Raw genomic sequence first — 22054 nt, 5'->3', positions numbered from 1 at the left:
TAAAGACATGGTGGGGGAAAATGTAATTTAATGCAGTGCTTCTTGTACAATCTGAGCCCTACTTTATATCAGATATCACTCAGCCAGTGGAGATTGCTGATTTTTAAAGAAAACTGACCTTAAACGCGCCGATTTTGCATTGGCATACACTTCACCAGAAGTGCTTAACCCAGCTTACTGGCAAATTAAAAGTCCTGTTAGCATGCATATACCCTATTCGCTTGAGTGGTTTCTCCAATAAGATCCGCCCACTTTAATTTGATTGGCCATAATTCGGAAATTGATTGACAAGAGTTAAAATTTCATTTCTGATCATAGCTGTTTATCTTATAGGTCTGTGCCTAAAATCCTATATTATTTACCGCAGAAACCTATGCTATAAACTATAAGGAAAACTATGCTTGTACACTTAATGTCTGTTTACACTTCATTGTGAACATGATATGAGAGAGAAAGCTAAAACCGGTAATTTAAGGATGGTTTTAAATCTGGACAACCAATAAAAGAATGTTTGTTTTAAATGTTCTTACCGACTGAATTATTTAAACAAGGTGCAGAGATATAGGCCATGTGCAGATCCTGTTCAAGTCACTGAAAGTGCAGCGGAAACCATAAAAGCACCGTAGAAAAAAATGCATGTAAAGGGTATAGTTCACCTACAAAAAGTATAACATTTCCGTTTTAAATGACTTTATTTACTCTCTCTTTCGTACCTTTTTTGTGTAATAAACAAAAATATTTGTCTATACCCCATAAGTTTTCTGATTTTAGAAGTGGAATTTATTGCAATTGCCATGTATTTTATCCTTTTGACAGGTTTTAGTCAATGTAAACATGTTTTCATGCATAGCATAAAACAACACAAGGGTGAATAAATAATTTGATTTTGATTTTTGGGGTAAACTATATTTTAAAACTATATTTTACCAGGCTTGCAAAGTAGTTTCCTTAATTAATCCATTTTTCTCCCATAATGAATTATAATTGGTAAGAAGATGGCATCGTACAGATATATATGTAAGTGTCTGTGCAATTTATTTCAAAACTGGCAAGACATTGGTATTTCAACAGGTTTAGTCCATCCAGAAAATACATTTATGAATAGTATATGAAATGAGTGTGCATCTCATTTTAAATCAAGTAAATGCCCATATCAAAAAGAGAAAATAACAAACTCACAGTGAGATATCAAGAACAGACGAATGGACTATTGAAAACTGCAGTTTCACATGCTCTTGAGTTGAGTGTCTTGAAAAATTTAAAAGGAGAAGTACTGTGAAAATAGCTCTTGTGGTTGCTGTTCTTTTTGTGCTACAGTTGGATCCCCAGTCTTACGAGGGCTGCATGAAACACAGAAGTCAAACACAACCAGTTACATCAGAGGAGTGAATTTTAACATCCTAATCAAACATTCACATTGAGATGCTAATTCGCTGCATGGCCATACTATCTAATAATAGCTATACTTTTGTGTAGTGGCCTCAAAAAGTATGTGGACACTTAAGCTGCACTTTGAATGTCATTGCAGTAGATTAAAATTGGCCTTCGAATGAAATAAAGACAATGCAAGTACAAATTTCACAAAATTTTGACAAAGCAGGGTTTAAATAATAAAGCATACTGTTTAAGATTCAGACTTTAGATCACTTTTTTGTGCTCTGTGGGAAGGAGAAGCTTCTTGAAGGCTTATTTCAAATGAAAGTGAACTGAATGGACCTTTCCACAAGAATCTGAAAATATTCTTTACTTATCTACATAAGGCACCACCAAAGATGAATAAAAGATGCAATACTCCAAGAGGTCGTTATTTTGTTTATTGGAGTTTACTAGACAATAATGGTTGAACGTTTTCATGTTCAAAAACACATTTCTTTCTTCAATAGCTATGTTTCCATCCAAAAATGTGAATTAAATTTCTGTGCAAAACAATTATCCGGATTATTGCATAAAAGACGTGCGAATAAAGCCGTGTTTCCATCCAACGAGTCAAAACTAACAAAACTGTCACTTTCTGATTATCTGGCGCCAAATATCAACAGTAAAGACTGAATTTGCTGCGGTAGGAGAAGCTGTGTCAATCTTTTCCTTATTCAATCAATTATTTGCACCTCAGAAGATACTATGCACTCATGCACTATGTACTTACACACTCAATAGCATAGTATATGTGTGTAGTGTCATCCCAAATGGAACACTAATGTTTTTTTACTAAACAGAAATTCAAACCGTTTCCCTGATGACGTTTGACGGTTGCCAAATCAGTGAAATAAATCACCAAACTATCAAATAATACCTGCCATGAGTTTAACCGCATTCACCAACGGGAGGCGCTATAATCACTCTCGTAGGAGAATTTTGCTTTCACCATCCAAAATAAATAAAGTTATCCAACAAGCACGGTCCGATAGCTCCGCAAATTCCGCTACGTGGGCAAAGCTGCGGTCGTTCAGTGTGTGAAGTGTCCATCATTACACACTTCATTTTACTGGCTGAATGAGTGCATCTTCCGGGTAATTAAAGTGCACGTATTATTTTTAGAGTTTTCAGTGTGAACGCACAACTTACACTATTTTTACTACAAAATGGCGTAGAATAGTGCATTAGTATGCGATTTGGGACGCACATATTGTTTTTCGAATTCTATGAATCTGGACACACTACTCAGCTTGCATACTGTGTTCAGCATACTATAGTATGGAAGTATGCGATTTCGGACGCAGCTCAAGTGTTGAAAACTCAACCCTAATTACCTGTTTCACCAAGGCTTTTAATGCAATTGTGAACATCTTTTTTTTAACAAATCAATACTTTGCTTTTTTTTTAAATCACCTTAACATTTTCTGTAAGTATTAGTATACACATACACCTTTTAACATACAAGATATTTTGACATTTACATTTGACATTTTGAATCCCAGACAGAGTTGCACATGCAATTCATATGTGTCTAAATACTTTTTGTGGCCACTGTATGTTATTTCTCTATGCTAGTCATTACTACAGTACATCAAGTCAACAGACATCCTAAAAATTGACATGTGCATCTACTGCAGTGTCTCTTGACCAATAGGCAGCTACTCTCCTTGTTCAAGCACCAAATGAATCCCAGGCCCCATGCGGAACTATTTCCTTTTAAATTATAAATAAAATATGCCGCTCTTCCAGAAAGCGTCTAATATTATCTCCCATCTCAGAACTGTGCATCTTGGAACTTAGAAGAAAGAAATACCAGGAATAGCACTCGTCTTTTGAATAAAGCCACAAAACAATAAATGCATGAAATGTGAAAGGGCGGAGTCTGGTTAATGGGCGGAGCCAAACTCGTGACTGATGACATGTGATGCATGCTCGCGTTGGCATTCCAATGCCATTGTGTAATCACACAGTTTGCGTGAACCTTCAGTCCAATTTGTGATTGTATTCTTGTTAGACTCTACACAATAAAGACACTGGTACAGTACGTACAGTTTGTCATGCATATTAAAGTAGCATGAAATACAAACAGTATTATGTGTGGCGTTCACCTGCAAGATGCATTCAAGTGCGAGACGAGCATACCCACAATTCATTCTGGACACACATGGTCGTGTTCTTGAATAAAACGTCCAATCAACAGACAGACTGACTGCTTTTCAACCAGGACTGAGACGGTGTGATCCGACCAATGGCAAGACAGTTCTGTGGTTTAAGCATGTCTCAGGATGTCTTGGACAATCTCACCTCCGGGTGGAGTCGGCCTGAGGCGGAGGGGTTTGCGGGGACGGAGGTTTGTTAGACCTGAGCTGATGGTGGTGAATGGGGGAGTTGGGGACAGACTCTAGGCAAGCAGGCGGAATGGAGCTGCCCGACATCCCTTCGGCCGCAACAACGCTTAGGTTCGGAGAGCTGGCGAAACTTTTCGCAGGCTTTCTACTCTTATGCTACATTAAAAGGACACACACAGAAAGGGATTGTGGGAAGGGGATGGCGAACTGCAGCTTTAAGCTAAACGATGACAAGGTAATAATGGACATAATGTGGACAGGAAAACAGAAATGGCAGATTGTAGCTCTGTTACAAAATCTAGTGCATGTTTCCATCTGGTATTAAAATGTGTTTGAAGGTCTGTGACGTCTTTTGAAATGAGCAGTTTTATTCGATGTCTGACGTAATCTCAACCAAAATAGGAAGACAGGGTGGGGTGGCTCCTCCCCCTTTTTAATAACAGCCAATAGTGTTTTGTTTATATCACTAGTCTGCCAGTCAGAGCTGTTAAACTAAAGCTACGGTCACACCGGGCTTTGTGTGTGCGAAATTCTGTCGTGCAGGGCTGCGAAAAGGGGCGGGATTAAACAAGATGATTAGACATTATTAAAGCGAGCGATTGCTCAATGTTTTTATTTTCTGTCCAGAGAGGTCCTGTTTTGATCCTCGATTGGTCTCACACAGTCAAGGTGCGGTCACACTTGACTTTTCCTCCCATAGACTTCCATTCATACGCACGCGAATGCGTCAGACCGGAAACGCGGGGTCATGCGTCGAGTTTCGCAGGTTGCTGCCGTGCAAAGTTCAAGCTTGGTGAACTCTGACCTGCGAAATCGCATCACTTGGCTGCGTGAGACCAATTGAGGATTAAAACACGACCTCTCTGGACAGAAATTTTAAATATTGAGCAATCGCTCGCTTTTTTTAAATGTCTAATTATCTTGTTTAATCCCGCCCCTTTTCGCAGCGCCGTACGACAGAATTTCGCACACACAAAGCCCGGTGTGACCGTAGCTTCAAGTGGCGAGATTTCGCAGGTCAGAGTTCACCAAGCTTGAACTTTGCACTGCTGCAACCTGCGAAATTTAACGCATGACCCCGCGTTTCCGGTCTGATGCATTCGCGTGCGTTTGAATGGAAGTCTATGGGAGGAAAAGTCAAGTGTGACCGCACCTTTAAGCATACCAGACTCAGGACAGCCACAGCCAATTGATATTTTTCATGTGTCGTCACACCGTTAGGGGAATGATAGCATAATTGACCTATAACAATCCATGGTACTTGTAAATGTCAGTGAATCTGTATGCTTTTTATACAGTTTCTATTCTAATTTGAAGATCAAGCGCAGTTAAAGTAAAATAAACCGATACCAAATATAAAAGCAGACACTTACATGCTATAACACCGGGCCAACACTAATTATTAAATCGCTGAGGAATATACAAAAGATAAATGTTAGATGTAAGAATTGGAGCTCTGACAGGGACATGACAATTCTAAATAACTGAAAACTGGTTGCGGGTGCAGTATATGGATTGTAAATGTTCACAATTTATAGTTTGTAATCATATCTCGGTTTTGTTCTGTTGATATGTGATCCAAATATTTGTAGCTTGAAACAGATGGAAATATGACCGGTTTGTGCTGCTTTTTTATGGAGATCTCAGTGTAGCTGCCATTAAGACCATAAGACATTATTTTTTTGCCCACCAGGTCTCCGCACAGGTCATGTGACTGAAAACATCAGTAGTAGTGTAATTATGTAACTATAGTATTACAATAGTTTTTAGAATAGTAATGCAGAGTCTGACTCACCAAGTTTCTCTAATTTTAAATACAATATTCTGTTTGTTCAGTCAAGTTCAGTTCAAATGGGTCAGATAAATTTTTTGGTCTGTGCTGTCCAGCGCAGGTGCTGCACAGCAAATCAAAATATAATATTTTAATTTTAAATTAAATATCTTACACATAGTATTTAATCTTACACAATTACTTATTTGGTGAACAGTGCTATATAGAGATAGAGACAATGTAAATATGATTTCCTTTTGGGTGAATAAAGTCCGCTTTGGTGTTAATGTCAGGTGAATTACCACATTGCACAGGTATAGCCTGCTTCAGCCCAGACAGACGCAGTGCAGACATGACTGATTATGGAAACTTCAGAATGCACTTCAACTGTTGGACTTCCACACTAGCAACGCTAAGATCAATTTTGATTAGCTAGAAAACACACAAAATGTGTAAAATTAAATAAAAAATAAATAAAAGATTGTGCATTCAGTGAAAGAAATGTTTAGAAAAAGCACTGATAATAAAAATAGTCCAGTTTATTCATTCCTTCATTTTCTTTTCAGGTTAGTCCTTTTATTAATCTGGGATCGCCACAGTAGAATGAACCGCCAACTTATCCATCATATGTTTTACGCAACTGATACCCTTCCAGCTGCAACCCATCACTGGGAAACATCCATACACACTCATTCACACTCATACACTACGGACAATTTAGCCTACCCAATTCACCATTAGTGCATGTCTTTGGACTTGTGGGGGAAACCGGAGCCCCTGGAGGTGACCCAAGTGAACACGGGGAGAACATGCAAACTCCACACAGAAATGCCAACTGGCCCAGCTGAGGCTCGAACAAGTGACCTTCTTGCTGTGAGGTGATTGTGCTACCCACTATGCCATCGTGACGCATAGTCTAGTTTGTTTAAAAATTTTAAATGACTATCTATATATATTATTAGGCAGCACAACTGATCTCAAATTTGATCATAGCAATAATAATGCATTTCAAGCTGAAATTTGAAGAATTTGAATGAAAGTTTATTCTTGGTTAGGATGGACGCAGCACATTAGGTTTTGCAACAGAACTTATGACTTGGAAAGCAAGGTAGAAATGGATGTTTGAACATGAATATAAGACACAGACAATGAAAACCGCACAAACACAACTTACGCAACACAAAGCAAAACTCAGACCAAATAAAGAACAGTAGAAGACTATAAATAACATCCCATTCCAGTGGTACCTCTGTAAAACACACTTCCCATAAGGCATAACCTTTGAAGTGTTCTTTTATTATATATTCATGGATTCCATGAAACTGTACAGATGAAGCGCTTTTACAAAGGTTTATAGTTTTCACTATCAGATCAATCCAATTTACGTGGACTTCAGAGGTACTCTTTGATCAGTGTGGCTGTGTCTCTCTAACCTTTATAAGGGGGTTTATGACCCCGACATTGGGATTGGTGTTGAACACCTTGTTGAAGCCAGGTTCTCGATTCACCAGCTCCAGTTGATAAAACTTCTTGTCATCCTGGAACAAAGGAGGCACAGTCAGACCGAAAGGCCCTGTGCAGAAAAATCAATGAACTGATATTGACTTTTGTCTAAAAATGTGTAATGCTTTGGGGCAAAATAAAAAAAATATATGTATATGTAGAATTACAATAGTACACGCAAACTTTAAGAGGGTGCTGCACCTCTATGGCCCATTGCTGTGCATACTTACCACAAGCTTCTTGACCAAGGTTTCTCTCTCTGACACCATTTCTCTGAGATCTGCAATCACCTGGAGGTCCTCTGGCCGGCTTTCTCTATTCCTGAACTTCTCCTCCGTACCTTCCAACCTACTCACCACCCACACATAGACATCAACCATTATACTGCAGTAAAAGCAATAGCTCAGTCACAAACCCAAGCAAGCTGCCAACATGTTTAGGTAGTGTGTTATTTACAGCTTTTATCTGACAACACATTATTTTGATGGTCTCCTGTAGACATTGTTAACTATTTGTAGCTGAAACTACATGGCAACTAGCAGTCAATAAAGTCACTGACCGAAAAAGTGATGGTTAATTTGTGCTTTTACAATGGTGCAGTTGAACTTTTACAAAGTTATTTTGTGCACACAATGTGGGTAAACTACAGCAGATTAATGTCAGCTGTGTGTCCGCTAGGGCTTGGTTGACAATGTCAGTGTCTCGATTTTAACTGAAAGGATACTGAATCAAGATTTGCTGTTAATGCATGGACAAAATACAAGTACTATTATAAGCTGAGCTTTTAACATTTAACATTTTTTGTCAATTCACTATGAAATATACACTCACCGGCCATGTTATTAGGTACACCTGTCCAACTACTTGTTAATGCAAATTTCTAATCAGCCAATCACATGGCAGCAACTCAATGCATTTAGACATGTAGACATGGTCAAGACGATCTGCTGCAGTTCAGACCAAGCATCAGAATGGGGAAGAAAGGTGATTTAGGTGACTTTGAAGGTGGCATGGTTGTTGGTGCCAGACGAGCTGGCCTGAGAATTTCAGAACTGCTGATCTACTGGGATTTTCACGCACACCCATCTATAGGATTTACAGAGAATGGTCAGAAAAAGAGAAAATATACAGTGAGCGGCAGTTCTGTGGGCGCAAATGCCTTGTTAATGCCAGAGGTCAGAGGAGAATAGTTCGAGCTGATAGAAAGGCAACAGTAACTCAAATAACCAATCGTTACATCCGAAATATGCAGAAGAGCATGAACGCACAACACGTTCAACCTTGAGGCGGATGGGCTACAGCAGCAGAAGACCACACCGGATGCCACTCCTGTCAGCCAAGAACAGGAAACTGAGGCTACAATTCACACAGGCTCACCAAAATTGGACAACAGAAGATTAGAAAAACGTTGCCTGGTCTGATGAGTCTCGATTTCTGCTGCGACATTCAGGTAGGGTCAGAATTTGGAATCAACAACATAAAAGCATGGATCCATCCTGTCTTGCATCAACAGGTTAGGCTGATGTTGGTGGTGTAATGGTGTGGGGGATATTTTCTTTGCACAATTTAGGCCAGTTAGTACCAATTAAGCATTGTCAATGCCACAGCCTACCTGAGTATTGTTGCTGACCATGTCCTTCCCTTTGACTACAGTGTATCTTCTGATGACTACTTCCACCAGAATAATATCCAATGTCATAAAGTGTAAATCATCTCAGACTGGTTTCTTCAAATGGCCTCCACAGTCACCAGCTCTCAATCCAATAGAGCACCTTTGGGATGTGGTGGAACAGGAAACTCGCATCATGCATAGGCAGCAAACAAGTCTGCAGCAACTGCGTGATGCTATCATGTCAATATGGACCAAAATCTCGGAGGAATATTTCCAGTACCTTGTAGAATCTATGCCACGAAGGATTAAGGCAGTTCTGAAGACAAACCCAGTATTAGTATGGTGTACCTAATAAAGTGGCCGGTAAGCATATATATTTTTATTAAGAAATCGAGTCATCACTTAATAAAACTAACGTCATTTCCCAATTGTAATTTCTGCTCAGAGGATGTCACAGGTAGATACAAACATATGTTTTAGGAATGGCCTGAAGTAAATAACTTGGGAAAATGCGTCACTGACCTTATACTGGAATCAGACATACCATGTTGTCCTAAACTTTTTCTTTCAAATGATGATTCTTCCTTTGACTTTTCTTTACTTCAGAAAAAAACATTACATTCTGCTCTAACAGCAGCTTTACGTTTGCAGCCTCCACACTCCCTGGACCGAAAACGTTGGATGTATATCTCTAGACATTGCAAATATGGAACTGTCTGTGGCAAGGATGCATGGCGCTTCTATAAAAACTATTACCTCATGGATATGTGCAATAACTAAGATAAAAGATGTGCTATTGTGATTTTTTTTTCATTTTATTTAATCTATGTCTCTAATGTATCTACATTTTTATCTACCAATTTATTTACTTTAGTTACTTATTTATATGTATTGTAACTTTTTTCATTCATTATTTTTTTTCTCTCTCTCTCATTGCTTTTGGCTCTGATTTGTTTTCTTTTTTGTTTAATTATTTATCATGTTCGCCAGGGGTGGGTGGGCTGGAGTATTAATAGGAAATGCAGTCGGTTGCTATCCTCATCTATAACAATGTATGCTAGATTATTTCCAACTGTTTAATAAAAAATTTGATCCCAAAAAAAGAAATGTTCATTGAATGTTTCTGGAAATAAATGCTTTAAATTATCTTTCTTTTCAGACATTTTTATAACATACAGTTGTATATAATAATCCAAAAAAGCTGTGTTTTTAGTCTTTATATTTTTGACATGCTAACATTTTGCATTAAACATTTTTTTCTAAATTGTTTGCTGCTAAGATAAGTGGCTCAATAATAAACATCAAAAAATGCTTTGAACTTCATGTATGGAGTGATCTCAGGAGAAGCAATTATGTTTGGTGTACCATTTTAGCCTCCGAAAACCAATGCATACTTATACTGTAGCAGACAGAAAGGCAGCTCACATGGTTTCACAACTGAGCTAATGTGATTAATCAAGCTGATTTTCCTTCTGAAATATTCACAAGGATATTACATTAAAACGATGTGTCTTGATACTCAATTCAATGGGATTTTCAATCTGTAACCGAGATAAAGGCACTCACAGAATCTGCAGAGCTGAGATCTTGTCTTTTAGCAGCTCCTGAGCTTTGTTAAAATCTGACAGCATGATCTGGGTCTCTCTGTTATGTGAAGCGTTCAGCTCGTCAATCTCCCTCTCGAGGCGCTTGGAAAGATCCTGTTCACGAGCCCTATGTGAAAATAAAACCCTTTAGCATGTGCAAAACAGTTTGTTTCTGGATTGACTGCTTATTAGAATCTATGGGGAAAGGTAATTGCTATTATGCTAGTTTAACATCCTTTGAAAGTGCATGAAACATGAATTTGGTTTGTGTTTTGGTTTCTGCTAAACAAGCTTCAGTTAAAGCCAAAGCATTGTGGGCAGTCACTGAAAATCATTTACATTATGCAAATGTTTGAGGCATATGTAGGCCTCTTTTTCTAGCCGTGCATACAACATATAAACAGCTCACACATGTGCTCTGAGTCCTCATTACAGTACTCAATTTGGTGGTAGCGCTGAACTAGGTGGTTATTTCACAGATCACAACTAAATCTATGTATGTTTTTGACAAATGTAAAATTGTAATTACTTGCCTAATTACCATAACTTGCCTAGTTAACCTAATTAACCTAGTTATGCTAGCTAGATTAAAGTTATCAAAATGAATTTACGATGTAGAGATATAACCAGTGGCAAGATTTACAAAGAATGTACAATGGGTTATACACTAAATGACAAAAGCTTTGTTGCCTATACATGTTTTAGGAGCAACAAATAATAACTTGACTTCTAGTTGATCGTTTGGTATCAGAACTGGCTTTTGTGAAAGGCAAAGGCCTCAAGATTACGCTTACAGTATATTACCAAAATAAAATATTATCATTCCTTGATTTTTAATGAGGACCGTAAGGTCTGACTTTGCTTAGACAAAAGTCTTGTCACTTAACAGAAATAATGTTTAGTATAGAATATAAAGTCATGGTGCAGTGGAAAAAGAATAATATTGTGTATGACTCCCATGAGCTTGGAGGACTGCATCCATACATCTCAGCAATGACTCAGATAACTTATTAATAAAGTCATCTGGAATGGCAAAGAAAGCGTTCTTACACGACTCCCAGAGTTCATCAAAATTCTTTGGATTTATCTTGAATACCTCCACCATCCTCCCAATCATGCTCAGTAATGTTTATGTATGGTAACTGGGCTGGCGAATCCTGGAGCACCTTGATATTCTTTGCTTCCAGGAACTTTGATGTGGAGGCTGAAGTATGAGAAGGAGTGCTGTCCTGCTGAAGAATTTGCCCTCTCCTGTGGTTTGTGATGTAATGGGTAGCACAAATGTCTTAATACCTCAGGCTGTTGATGTTGCCACCCACTCTGAATGTAACCTCAAACCATGATTTTTCCTTCACCAAACTTGACTAATTTCTGTGAGAATCTTGGATCCATGCAGGTTCCAATAGGTGTTATGCAGTATCTGTGATGATTAAGAAGCAGTTCAGCAGATGATTCATCGGAAAAATCTACCTTCTGCCACTTTTACAAATGATCAGCTAAAAGTTGTTGCTCTTACTATTGAGATAGATGACAAGACTTTTTTATCATGTAGTGTAACCCAAATGTACTACAAATGCAAGTCATAAACAATAGTAGCAAATAGCTTAACTAAGTATCTACCAAATAAATAAATCCAAGACTTTTTAAGGGCAAAATAATAATGAAATTATTGTAATCCCAATAAATAAAGAAATAAGTAAATAAATCAATAGATAGATGGAGGTAAGGAGAAGAAAAAGAAGGAAAAAAAGTGAAATATCATACCACCTATAACAGGGTGCCCAAACTCAGTCCTGGAGGGTCGGTGACCTGCAAGGTTTAATTCCAACCCCAATCAGACACCTGGGCATGCTAATCAAGCTCTTTTTAGGCTTTCTAAAAACATCCTTGCAGGTGTGTTGAGGCAAGTTGGATTTAAAATCTGCAGGACACCGGCCCTCCAGGACCGAGTTTGGACACCCCTGACCTAAAATAACTAATATTAGTGACTGAATAGTCACAAAGCCTCTGAAAAGGCACATAAAAAAATATATATATATATTTTTCAGATCACGGCACAATCCTAATGCCATTTAAAAAAACTAATTCTTAAAATGTTGCCTTACCTAATGTTGTTTTTTTTATATTGGTTCTGGCACTGTTTGGGCACCAGTATGACTGTAATAGTTTTGAATTAGTATTTTAAAAACAATTCCTAGCCAATTGCCAAATAACTTTGAAGATATTTAACCTTCACAAACAGCAAAAGGTAATATCCAAAACATCTAATGGTGCACTTCTTAAATTCTTTTTAAGAGCAGTCCATTAAAAGATCCCGATAATGTAACTGTGAAAACCACCATTTGTAACTTTTTGTTAAAGACTGTAGTGTCAACAAATAGAGCAAATACTGAGAACAGAAATAAATCCAAGGAACACAAACTCCATTATTTATTAGAACAAATCCCCTCAGTTCCCCAAAGAGCATGATCTATTTTCGTGAGCCAGAAATTAGCTTCTCATTTGAATGAAACCAAAGGAAATTTGTTTGTGCATCTCTGCTAGACACCTCTACTGACCTTGTAGCATTTATATATTGCTGGAACAGAGAAAAATGGCTGAGATGAGCTCTGCCTGTAGGCGATGGGCTCCTGCGTGGGAAACAGCTCTGTCTGCTTTCTTCTCATATTAAATTAGCTTCTAGATCAGCTAGACTGACCTTTAGGAATTTATAATTTAGAAGCTCATAAAAAGACTCTGCACACCCCCAAGATGTCTGTTGCACATTTTTTTGCATAAAATGAGGCTATCAAAAACTTGGATCATAGTAATGTTCACAGTTTATACTCTAACCTTAACATGAAAGCATTACCATGAGCGCTGCAATTTCCTGTTTCTTTATGGCATTTTATTTGAGAGAGATACAAGAGGTGATAGTGAAAAAAAGGGTGATATGAGGTTAGGCCTCGATTAACAATAAGAAAAAAGAAAAAGGAAATTCGAGAACAGTCAAATGTGCTGAATACTGCCTAAAATGATGCCATAAATACAAAAATAATATAATGTAATGTGTATTTATATAGCGCATATACCATACACCCAAACGCTTCACAATCATGAGGGGGGGGTCTCTCTTCACCACCACCAGTGTGCAGCATCCACTTGGATGAAGCGACGGCAGCCACAGGACATTGCACTCACCACACACCAGCTATAGATGGCGATGAGAGACAATAATAGAGCCAACTCTGTGGATGGGGAGGCCATGATGGGTAAGAGCCGATGGAAGGAATTTGGCCAGGACACAGAGGTTACACCCCTACTCTGATGACCACAGAGAGTCAGGACCTCGGTTTATCATCCCATCCAAAAGATGGCGTTCACTGACAGTATAGTGTCCTCTTCACTATATTGGGGCATTAGGACTCACACAGACCACAGGTTGAGCGCCTCCTGCTGGTCTCACTAACAGCGCTTCCAAAAATAGAAAGGTCCCGGTATTACTTGTTTTAATAGAGTTGGTAATGAGTAAAACTTTTAATATTATATTGTAAAATTATTATAGTGTGTATTAATAGTTTGAATTATGTTTTATTTTAACGTACATTTTTCTTTATTTGTTTTTGTCATTTTCAGTAGATGTTTTCGATATATCTATATAGTCACTCTTGTATTTGATCTTAATTATTTTTAATATTTAATCATGAGTAATTTAAGTAGCACATTAAACTGCAGTATACCTTACCAGCTTTTACGAAGTCTGAATTTATAATAAATTCTCACTTTTCATTCAATTAATTTAATAATTTTTTTTTTTACTGTTCATTTTTTAAACATTTTTATGTATCTATATTTACCTGTATCTATATTCTGAAGTTTTGTGAATCTTTGCTGTATACTGCCTAAAATTACGCTGTAATTGTAAAACAAAAAGTCTCAATTTGACTTATTTTATTGAATATTTAATCATAACTTATTTTAGTAACACAGTACGTACATTAATTAATAAACTGCAATATACTAACTTTTATTAATAATCTGAAGTTATTGTAAATTTTTCACTTTTAATTTTAACTTTAGTTATGTTTTTGTCATTTTCAGTAGTTTTCACCATAGTTTTTAAGAATGTTTGCTTTCTAAGGAGTTTGTAAAGATATTCTTAGATTAATATTCTTCATGTAATAATTTGAAAAAGTTAAAACAGCCTCCGAATTGTTAATAGAGATGCACAGATTGACAAGGACAAGAATCAGATGTTTTTTTTACATGATCGGTGTGACCGGTGACTGGCTGGTCCATATTGTTAGCAGCTGGCGCCGCAGGCAATGATGTGATAGAGATGTTTTATGTTTATTCATTCATTCATTCATTTTCTTTTCGGCTTAGTCCCTTTATTCATCAGGGTTTGCCACAGCAAAATGAACCACCAACTTATCTAGCATATGTTTTACACAGCGGATGCCATTCTAGCTGCAACCCATCACTGGGAAACTCCCATACACTCCAATTCACACACATACACTACGGCCAAATTAGCTTATCCAATTCACCTATAGTGCATGGGAAACCGGAGCACACAGAAATACAAACTGACAACACACGGGGACCTACTGTATCTTAAGACTCTAGGGAATTTAGCATTTTACTGTAAGTTTGTAAATTTTCATTTCTAACCTATATATTAATGACACTGATTTTGTAAAAATGTGAATATTGTCATCTTTTGTTTATATGTTTATGCTACATATGTTGTGTGTATATATATATTTGGTAACTGAGACGATCCCTCTATTTTTTTATTTAAATTTTTTTTGGGGGGTGGGGGGTTAATGTTAATTATTCTGTACTATTTTTTTCTTCTTTTTATTGGTATTGTACTGTTTTTGTTAAATATCTTATATATGTTAAATAAAAAAATATATAACAAAAAAACAGAAATGCCATCTAACCCAGTCGAGGCTCAAACCAGTGACCTTCTTGCTGTGAGGCGTCAGTGATACCCATTGTGCCATGGCTCCGCACCTACTCTATGTTTACTTTCATAATATATTTTTTAATTTTATAATTTTCAAACTAAATCAGTTTTTTTTAAATAAATCTCTTATAAATTACTGTTCTATTATTATGGAAAACAATTATAAATGTGCACTTGTGTTTGTACATTATGTCAATTACAGTTCTTAGAAAAAAAACAGAATCAGCAAAAATCGGCAGGTCATAAATCAGAGAATATATCAGAAATCAGATAACTGAAATCAGCGCATTTCTAACGGTCAATACAGTTCAATTCAGAATTATTAGCTGTCCTGAATTATTAGCCCCCCCGTATATTTTACCCCCAATTTCTGTTTAGGTAAAGAAAAAATATTTTTTCAACACATTTCTAAACATAATAGTTTTAATAACTCATTTCTAATACCTAATTTCTTTTATCTTTGTCATGATGACAGTAAATAATATTTTACTAGATATTTTTTTAAGATACTAGTATTCAGCTTAAAGTGCAATTTAAAGATTTAACTAGGTTAATTAGGTAGGTTTTGGTAATTAGGCATTGCATAACAATGGTTTGTTCTGTAGACATTTGAAAACACATTTTTCTTAAGGTGTCTAATAATATTAACCTTAAAACGGTTTAAAAAACTAAAACTGCTTTTATTCTAGACGAATTAAAACAAAGTAGACGTTCTTCAGAAGAAAAAATATTATAGGAAATACTGTGAAAAATTCCTTGCTCTGTTAAACATCATTTGGGAAATATTTAAAAAAGACAAAAATGTAGAGGAGGGCTAATTATTTTGAATTCAATTGTATATCCTCACAAGACATTGATTAGTCATTACCTGATCTGCAGGTTGGCCTCACTGCGCACCCGCAGAACTTCTTTCCCTTTGAGCTCCAGCTCCTTGGTCAGTGTGTTGATGGTCTCATTGAGCGAGTGGATTTCATGGTCCAGATCGGCGATGCGGTTCTTCCTGCAGCTCACCTCTTGCCTCAGGTCAGAGATACGACCCAAAAGATCCTGCTCCTGCACATGGCAAACCAGCAAAATATTAGAAATATCAACTCAAACAGATGGATGACTGTGTGCATAAACAACATATATTCATCGCCTTGGAATGATTCGCTTAAAAAAGCATTAGAAGATTTTGTGCCAAGGGCTTTCAAAATATGCATATAGGTCACATTAAAAGAGATTCAATTGTGCTGAAGTATTAACTGAAGTGAAACGAACATGAGAGAGTGAGACCGCCAGTGTGTATTAGCCCAGACAGACAGAGAGGGAGATTATAAATCAAATATGAAAAATGGGAAAGGGGTGTAAGTCACGGTAAGAGCTCTCCCATAATTCACAATTCACTACCTCATACTTTATTCATTGAGGTTATTCTTCAAATTTCTCTAAAGTGCAGCTTAGCTTGGAGACATTTTTATATTGGCCTGACACTTCGCTTCACCTCCCATTCAGACTCAAGTCTCTCTATTGTGACTAAACCATAACTTTGGGCAAAAAATTGGCATCTGCTTTTATTCAGACAGCAAGCAAATTCCTGGCCCTCAGCATAAATAGATGTACATCAAAGTGAGGGACTCTGGGTATCTATTAGTGGTCATATTTATGGAAAATGTCATATTCCTATTGTCACATTTAGAGGTCCTATTTTCCTACATTTAGTTGGAGGATAAAAAGATCTGTTTTTCAGTGTTGTAAAAGCACCGCCCTCTTGTTGAATGGGGGAGGGGATCAGCAGCTCATTTGTGTTTAAAGAGACACACACAAAAAAGGGCATTCACATCATGGTGGGATAAATGATTTATGAGTTTTTTGAGCTGAAACTTTATAGCATCCATGAAACACCTGAAAAATTATATTAAATCTTGTAACAAAAAAAAAGCATAATATGACCAATTTTAAGGTTACTGTCATACTGTCAAGATTACTGTCATCATTTATTCTCATTTATGTCACTCCAAAAATGTTTGACCAGTGTAGGGCAGTAGCGTCGCTACTAAGTAGAGACGCTACTAGCTTAACTACATTTCTTAGTAGCGTGGCAGTAGCATCGCTACTTTCTAAATCAAATAACTTTTCAGTAGCGAAGCTATTATTTTAGTCAAGTAGCGCAGTAGCGTCCACACAAGCGATATTTACGGATTGTGGATCGATAAGAGATGGCACCGACATTCACAGAGCTGTAAGGCCAGTGTCTAGCTAATGAAAGTAAATCCATATAATAGTGAGAATGACGATTTCTTCTTCTTCCTGTTTTACGGTGGTCCAAAACAAACTTTTTGGTGCGTTATGACCACCTCTCGCTCTGGTGGCTTGGCCAACCAATTAGGCTAACAAAAGAAATTTGCTTGATGGAAAGATGAGTGAGTGAAAGGAGTTATTTCTGAAGCAGGATTTGTCGTGACCATACCTCGAGAAGTACATGTTAAGATGCAAACACGTTTATTCTGATGCTGTGCTCAAAAAATACTTTAGTAATTTATAGTAAATACCATATATATAGTTTACTGTAGTAAAGGCTAAAGTATACTATGGTAATTACTATTGGTTCATGATAGTTACTAATGACACTACATTATGTAGTGTAATTTATTAATGAAGAGTTGTAAATATATATACAATATAATGTTTATTCTTAAATATTTCCCTTTACTGTAAATTACTATAGTATTTTAAATGTGTAATACCTGGTTTTATTAATACTAAAATTTGTTTCTGTTTGGTACAGCATATTATTTGCAGTAAATAACTGAACTGAACAATTATGCCTCATACTGTGTGTTCCATTGACAGTTTTATTGATCACTAAGATATGATTAACTTGGATTTAGGTTGCTTCGATTTAAAAATGAAAATTGCAAAAATAGCATAGATGTAGTTAAGCTACTTTTGCCAAGTTGCTTTTAGCTTAGCTTGCTACATTTCCCAGAGGTTAGCTTTTAGTGTAGTTAAGCTACATTTTAAGTAGAGTAGCTAATAGCTTAGCTCATTACATTTTTTTAAACTAGCTTGCCCAACACTGCGTATGACTTTCCTTCCTCTTCGAACATATGAAGAATATATTTTACATTGTTCCAAATAATGATGGACCCAAATGTTGACAATATGATGACTTAAATTTAGATTAGATTTAAACAGATTTGTAATGACAGTAGGTGAATTCAGAAATCAGAATAAAAACAAGTGCTATTTTAGTATTTTTTCAATATTATCACAATTTTTAAAATTACTTTAATTGTAGTTTTTAGTTTTACTATTTTTTTTTTTTTTTTTAACATCAGTTTTAGTAATATTAATTTAGGACTTTTAACTTTTGCTTATATTTGTTGCCAGATTTGCGACATTGCTAGTTTTTTTATGTAAAATTTGTATTTATTTCAGACTTCAAGAGTTCACACTTAGCCGATGATTGATAAATAAAGTGTGTTTGGCATGCTGTCCTGGGAGAGAGCCCTGAGCTCAGAAGATCTTCAGGAGAGAGGGGAGTCTGAACTCAGGTAGGTCTCGAGAGCTCCCCTGAATTCGTTCATTCGTTCACTTTCCTTTTAGCTTATTCCTTTGATTATCAGGGGTTGCCAGAACGGAATGAACCGCCAACTAATCCAGCGTATGTTTTACGCAGCAGATGCCCTTCCATCCATAATCCAATACTTGTAAACACCCATACGCTCTCACACTAGTATACTACGGCCAATTTAGTTTATTCAATTCACCTATAGCACATGTCTTTGGACTTTAGGGGAAACCGGAGCACCCGGAGGAAACCCACTGGAGCACGGGGAGAACATGTAAACTCCACACAGAAACGGCAACTTGCCGAGCCGGGACTCAAACCAGTGACCATCTTCCTGTGTGGCAACAGTGCTAACCACTGAGCCAAAATGCTGCCCTACCCTAAATTATGCTAGGAATGAAGGGGAGGAGACGGGGTGGGTGGGGGGGGGGGGTAAGGAAAGGTAAGGAAATCCAGTTATTTATGTGCATTTTGGATTCATCTGATTGGTAAATCATGAGATAGCTACAGTGGGACCAGTAAGGATCATTCATAAGCATGTGATTCTCTTGAAATTCGTTTATAAATAGACCACTTATTTTTAAGGATGCAATGATATATTACATTTTCTCAAAACGTCTGCTGTAAAAACAAATGCAAAAAGATATTTTATATTTTCCATTTGTGCTACAAAACTGCAAAGTTTCAGTTGTTCAAATGAAAAAATAAAAATGCTCTGTGGCTGAAACTTCAAGATAACAGTGATGTATATCATGTTTTGTTTAGGATTAAATAAATGTCCTTATCTGAAAAGCTTCTTACTAAATGCAAAGAGAAAAATTTGAGGCATCGCCAGTAACCAGATGCATATGAAAGCCAGAGCAAAACTGATTCAAATCTCTCTCTCTCTCTCTCTCTCTCTCTCTCTTTCTCTCTCTCTCTCTCTCTCTCTCTCTCTCTCTCTTTCTCTTTCAAACTTAATCAATAGACTACATTCATCACCAGGTTTGTATAGTGAAAACGAAAGTCTCACATGTTCTTTACAGCGATCAATGGTGTCATCCAGCTCTCGTTTGGCAGCATTGTTCTCCTTCAAGTGGACTTGTCTGAGGTGTTCAATGGCAGTGGCGTGGAGATGATTGAGCTCCGACCGCAGAGAAGCTGCAAACAAACAAAACAGTACAAATTAATATTTATGTCTTAATTTGATCATTAATCAGAAACTCATCAAGCTTTTATTTTGACAGGCAATTAAAAATAGATGTTATTGGTTTTAAAGTCAAGCTTGTTTTCAGGATATTAAATGCGAATCTATTTGATTAAAATCCATCCTTTGCAATGTAACAATAATATTTAAATATCCTGCAATAACAACCAGTCATAGTACAAACCAAATACTTCAACACACTTACTTTCTTGCATTAAAGTGATAGTTCACCCAAAAAATTAAAATAATTTACTCACGTTTACTCACTCACTCTTGCTCAAATTGTTCCAAACTTTTATTGTTTTTTTCTTCTTCTGTTGAACACCATACAAGATATAATGAAGAATAATGCAGTGTTTCCCAACCCTGTTCCTGAAGGCACACCAACAGTACACATTTTCAACCCTTTCCTTATAAAACACACCGAAATCAACTCATTAGAAATTTAAAAGAAACTCCAAAACCTAAAATTAATGGATCAGATAAGAGAGACATCCAAATACTGTCAGTGTGCCTCCAGGAACAGGGTTGGGAAACCCTGGAATAATGGAATACAGCAGCAATTGACATCCAAAGTAAGACATCCAAAGAAAATGCTGTGGAATTCAATTGTTTTTTTCCAACATTCTTCAAAGTATCTTTTTTGTATGTTCAAAGGAAGAAAAAATCTCAGGCTATGTCTGCACTAATCTGTATAAATTTAAAAACAGTGTTTTCGTCTAAAAACCGCTCCATTTCCACACTATCATTTTCAATTCTTTCTGTCATCTACACTAAAAACGGCTGAAAATGCTTTCGTTCAGTACTGCACATGCGCACAGATGCAAGATGCTTTTACCTGCATCCTATCTGGCAGCCATTTATTTACTTTCCGTCTCTTTGAAACGTTGTGGCAAAATGTCGAAGAAACAATAGCTCACATTCTGTGTCCTTTGAAGAGAGGGAATGTGGAGCATGTACAAACTGACATTAATCTTTAATAAAGCTTTCAAAATAGACAGCATCCAAAACATCTGCTTTACAATGGTGTCCACCTTGTTAGCTGAACTGGTCACATGATTGCGTCACATGACTAAAATATGTCATCGTTTTTGAAAAACACTTGTATCACTTGTACCCCAATGTCATGGAGAATCAATCGAGTTTCCTAAGTGTTCACGAGTTTCTATGACATGTTCTTGCCATGTTCATGTGGGTTTCCTCCGGGTGCTCCAGTTTCCCCCACAGTCCAAAGACATGCACTGCAGGTGAATTGAATAAACTAAATTGGCAATAGTGTATGTGTGTGAATATGTGTGTGTGGTTGCAGCTGGAAGTGCATCCACTGTGTAAAACATATGCTGGATAAGTTGGTGGTTCATTCCACTGTGGTGACTCCTGATGAATAAAGGGATTAAGCTGAAGAAAAACGAATGAATGAATAAATTAACTATGAATATAAAACACTAAAGTGCATGTGACATTAACTATACCATCCATTCAAGCACAGGATTAAACACAGTGACAGAACCACTCATTTTAACTGCATATTAGAGTGACATCACAGTGAAACATCATGTGTTGTATTGTATTAAAAATCAATTCCTATTATGACTATATTGTGATCGTGAAATATGGAAATTAGCCTGTAAATTTAAAAAAAAAGTTTATATTTATGCCATTTTGAATTAGAAAAATGGCATTTTTATTTATTTAATACATGGAAAAAGTACTTCAGCACAGAAAGTGCTTTTTACTACAGTAAACAAGTGTGTTGAGCCTATTTGGCTCATTCAGAACTCAAATGGCTGAAAAATGTATTATTAGGCTAACGCCAAACTGCATCTTGGGCCCTGTTTACCCCAATATGTTTTAGTTTTAAAATGTATATGTTTTGCTATGGTTACACCTTCTGTCCACACTACCCCGAGCCCTGAAAATGGACCGTTTTGGAAACGCTGAAGAGGCCGTTTTGGTTTTAAAATGCTGCTGCTCTGTGTCAGTGTGGATGGGGAAAACCGAGACATTTGAAAACAGAGCCTTGGCTAAAGACATATTGATTGGGGCTTTTTCCTCAATATTAAGTGCACAAAGTTCTGTCTTGCACTCTTTCCTTAAGTTCAGACTTCGCAAGTTGATATGGAAA

The 22054-nt window shown here is 36.8% G+C and overlaps 1 protein-coding gene across 4 annotated transcripts in view; it reads right to left on the bottom strand.

Moving 5' to 3' along the window:
* Positions 1-974: 974 nt before the first annotated feature.
* fam184aa (family with sequence similarity 184 member Aa) overlaps positions 975-22054 on the bottom strand; it is a 67399-nt gene continuing 46319 nt past the window's right edge. Inside the window, exons 12-17 of one of the 4 annotated variants that reach the window (XM_056477457.1) lie at positions 19756-19883; positions 16059-16243; positions 10217-10363; positions 7269-7386; positions 6969-7073; positions 975-1340 (exon numbers count right to left, since the gene is read on the bottom strand). In XM_056477457.1, coding sequence (XP_056333432.1) covers positions 1332-1340; positions 6969-7073; positions 7269-7386; positions 10217-10363; positions 16059-16243; positions 19756-19883 — 692 coding nt within the window. In that variant the 3' untranslated portion in view covers positions 975-1331. The other 3 variants (XM_056477459.1, XM_056477456.1, XM_056477458.1) reach the window with 3 other exon arrangements.

Source organism: Danio aesculapii, chromosome 17, assembly GCF_903798145.1.
Source record: "Danio aesculapii chromosome 17, fDanAes4.1, whole genome shotgun sequence".
Taxonomy (NCBI): Eukaryota; Metazoa; Chordata; class Actinopteri; order Cypriniformes; family Danionidae; genus Danio; species Danio aesculapii.
The sequence above is the reverse complement of the archived record's forward strand: the minus strand, read 5'-3'. Positions and strand labels throughout refer to the sequence as shown.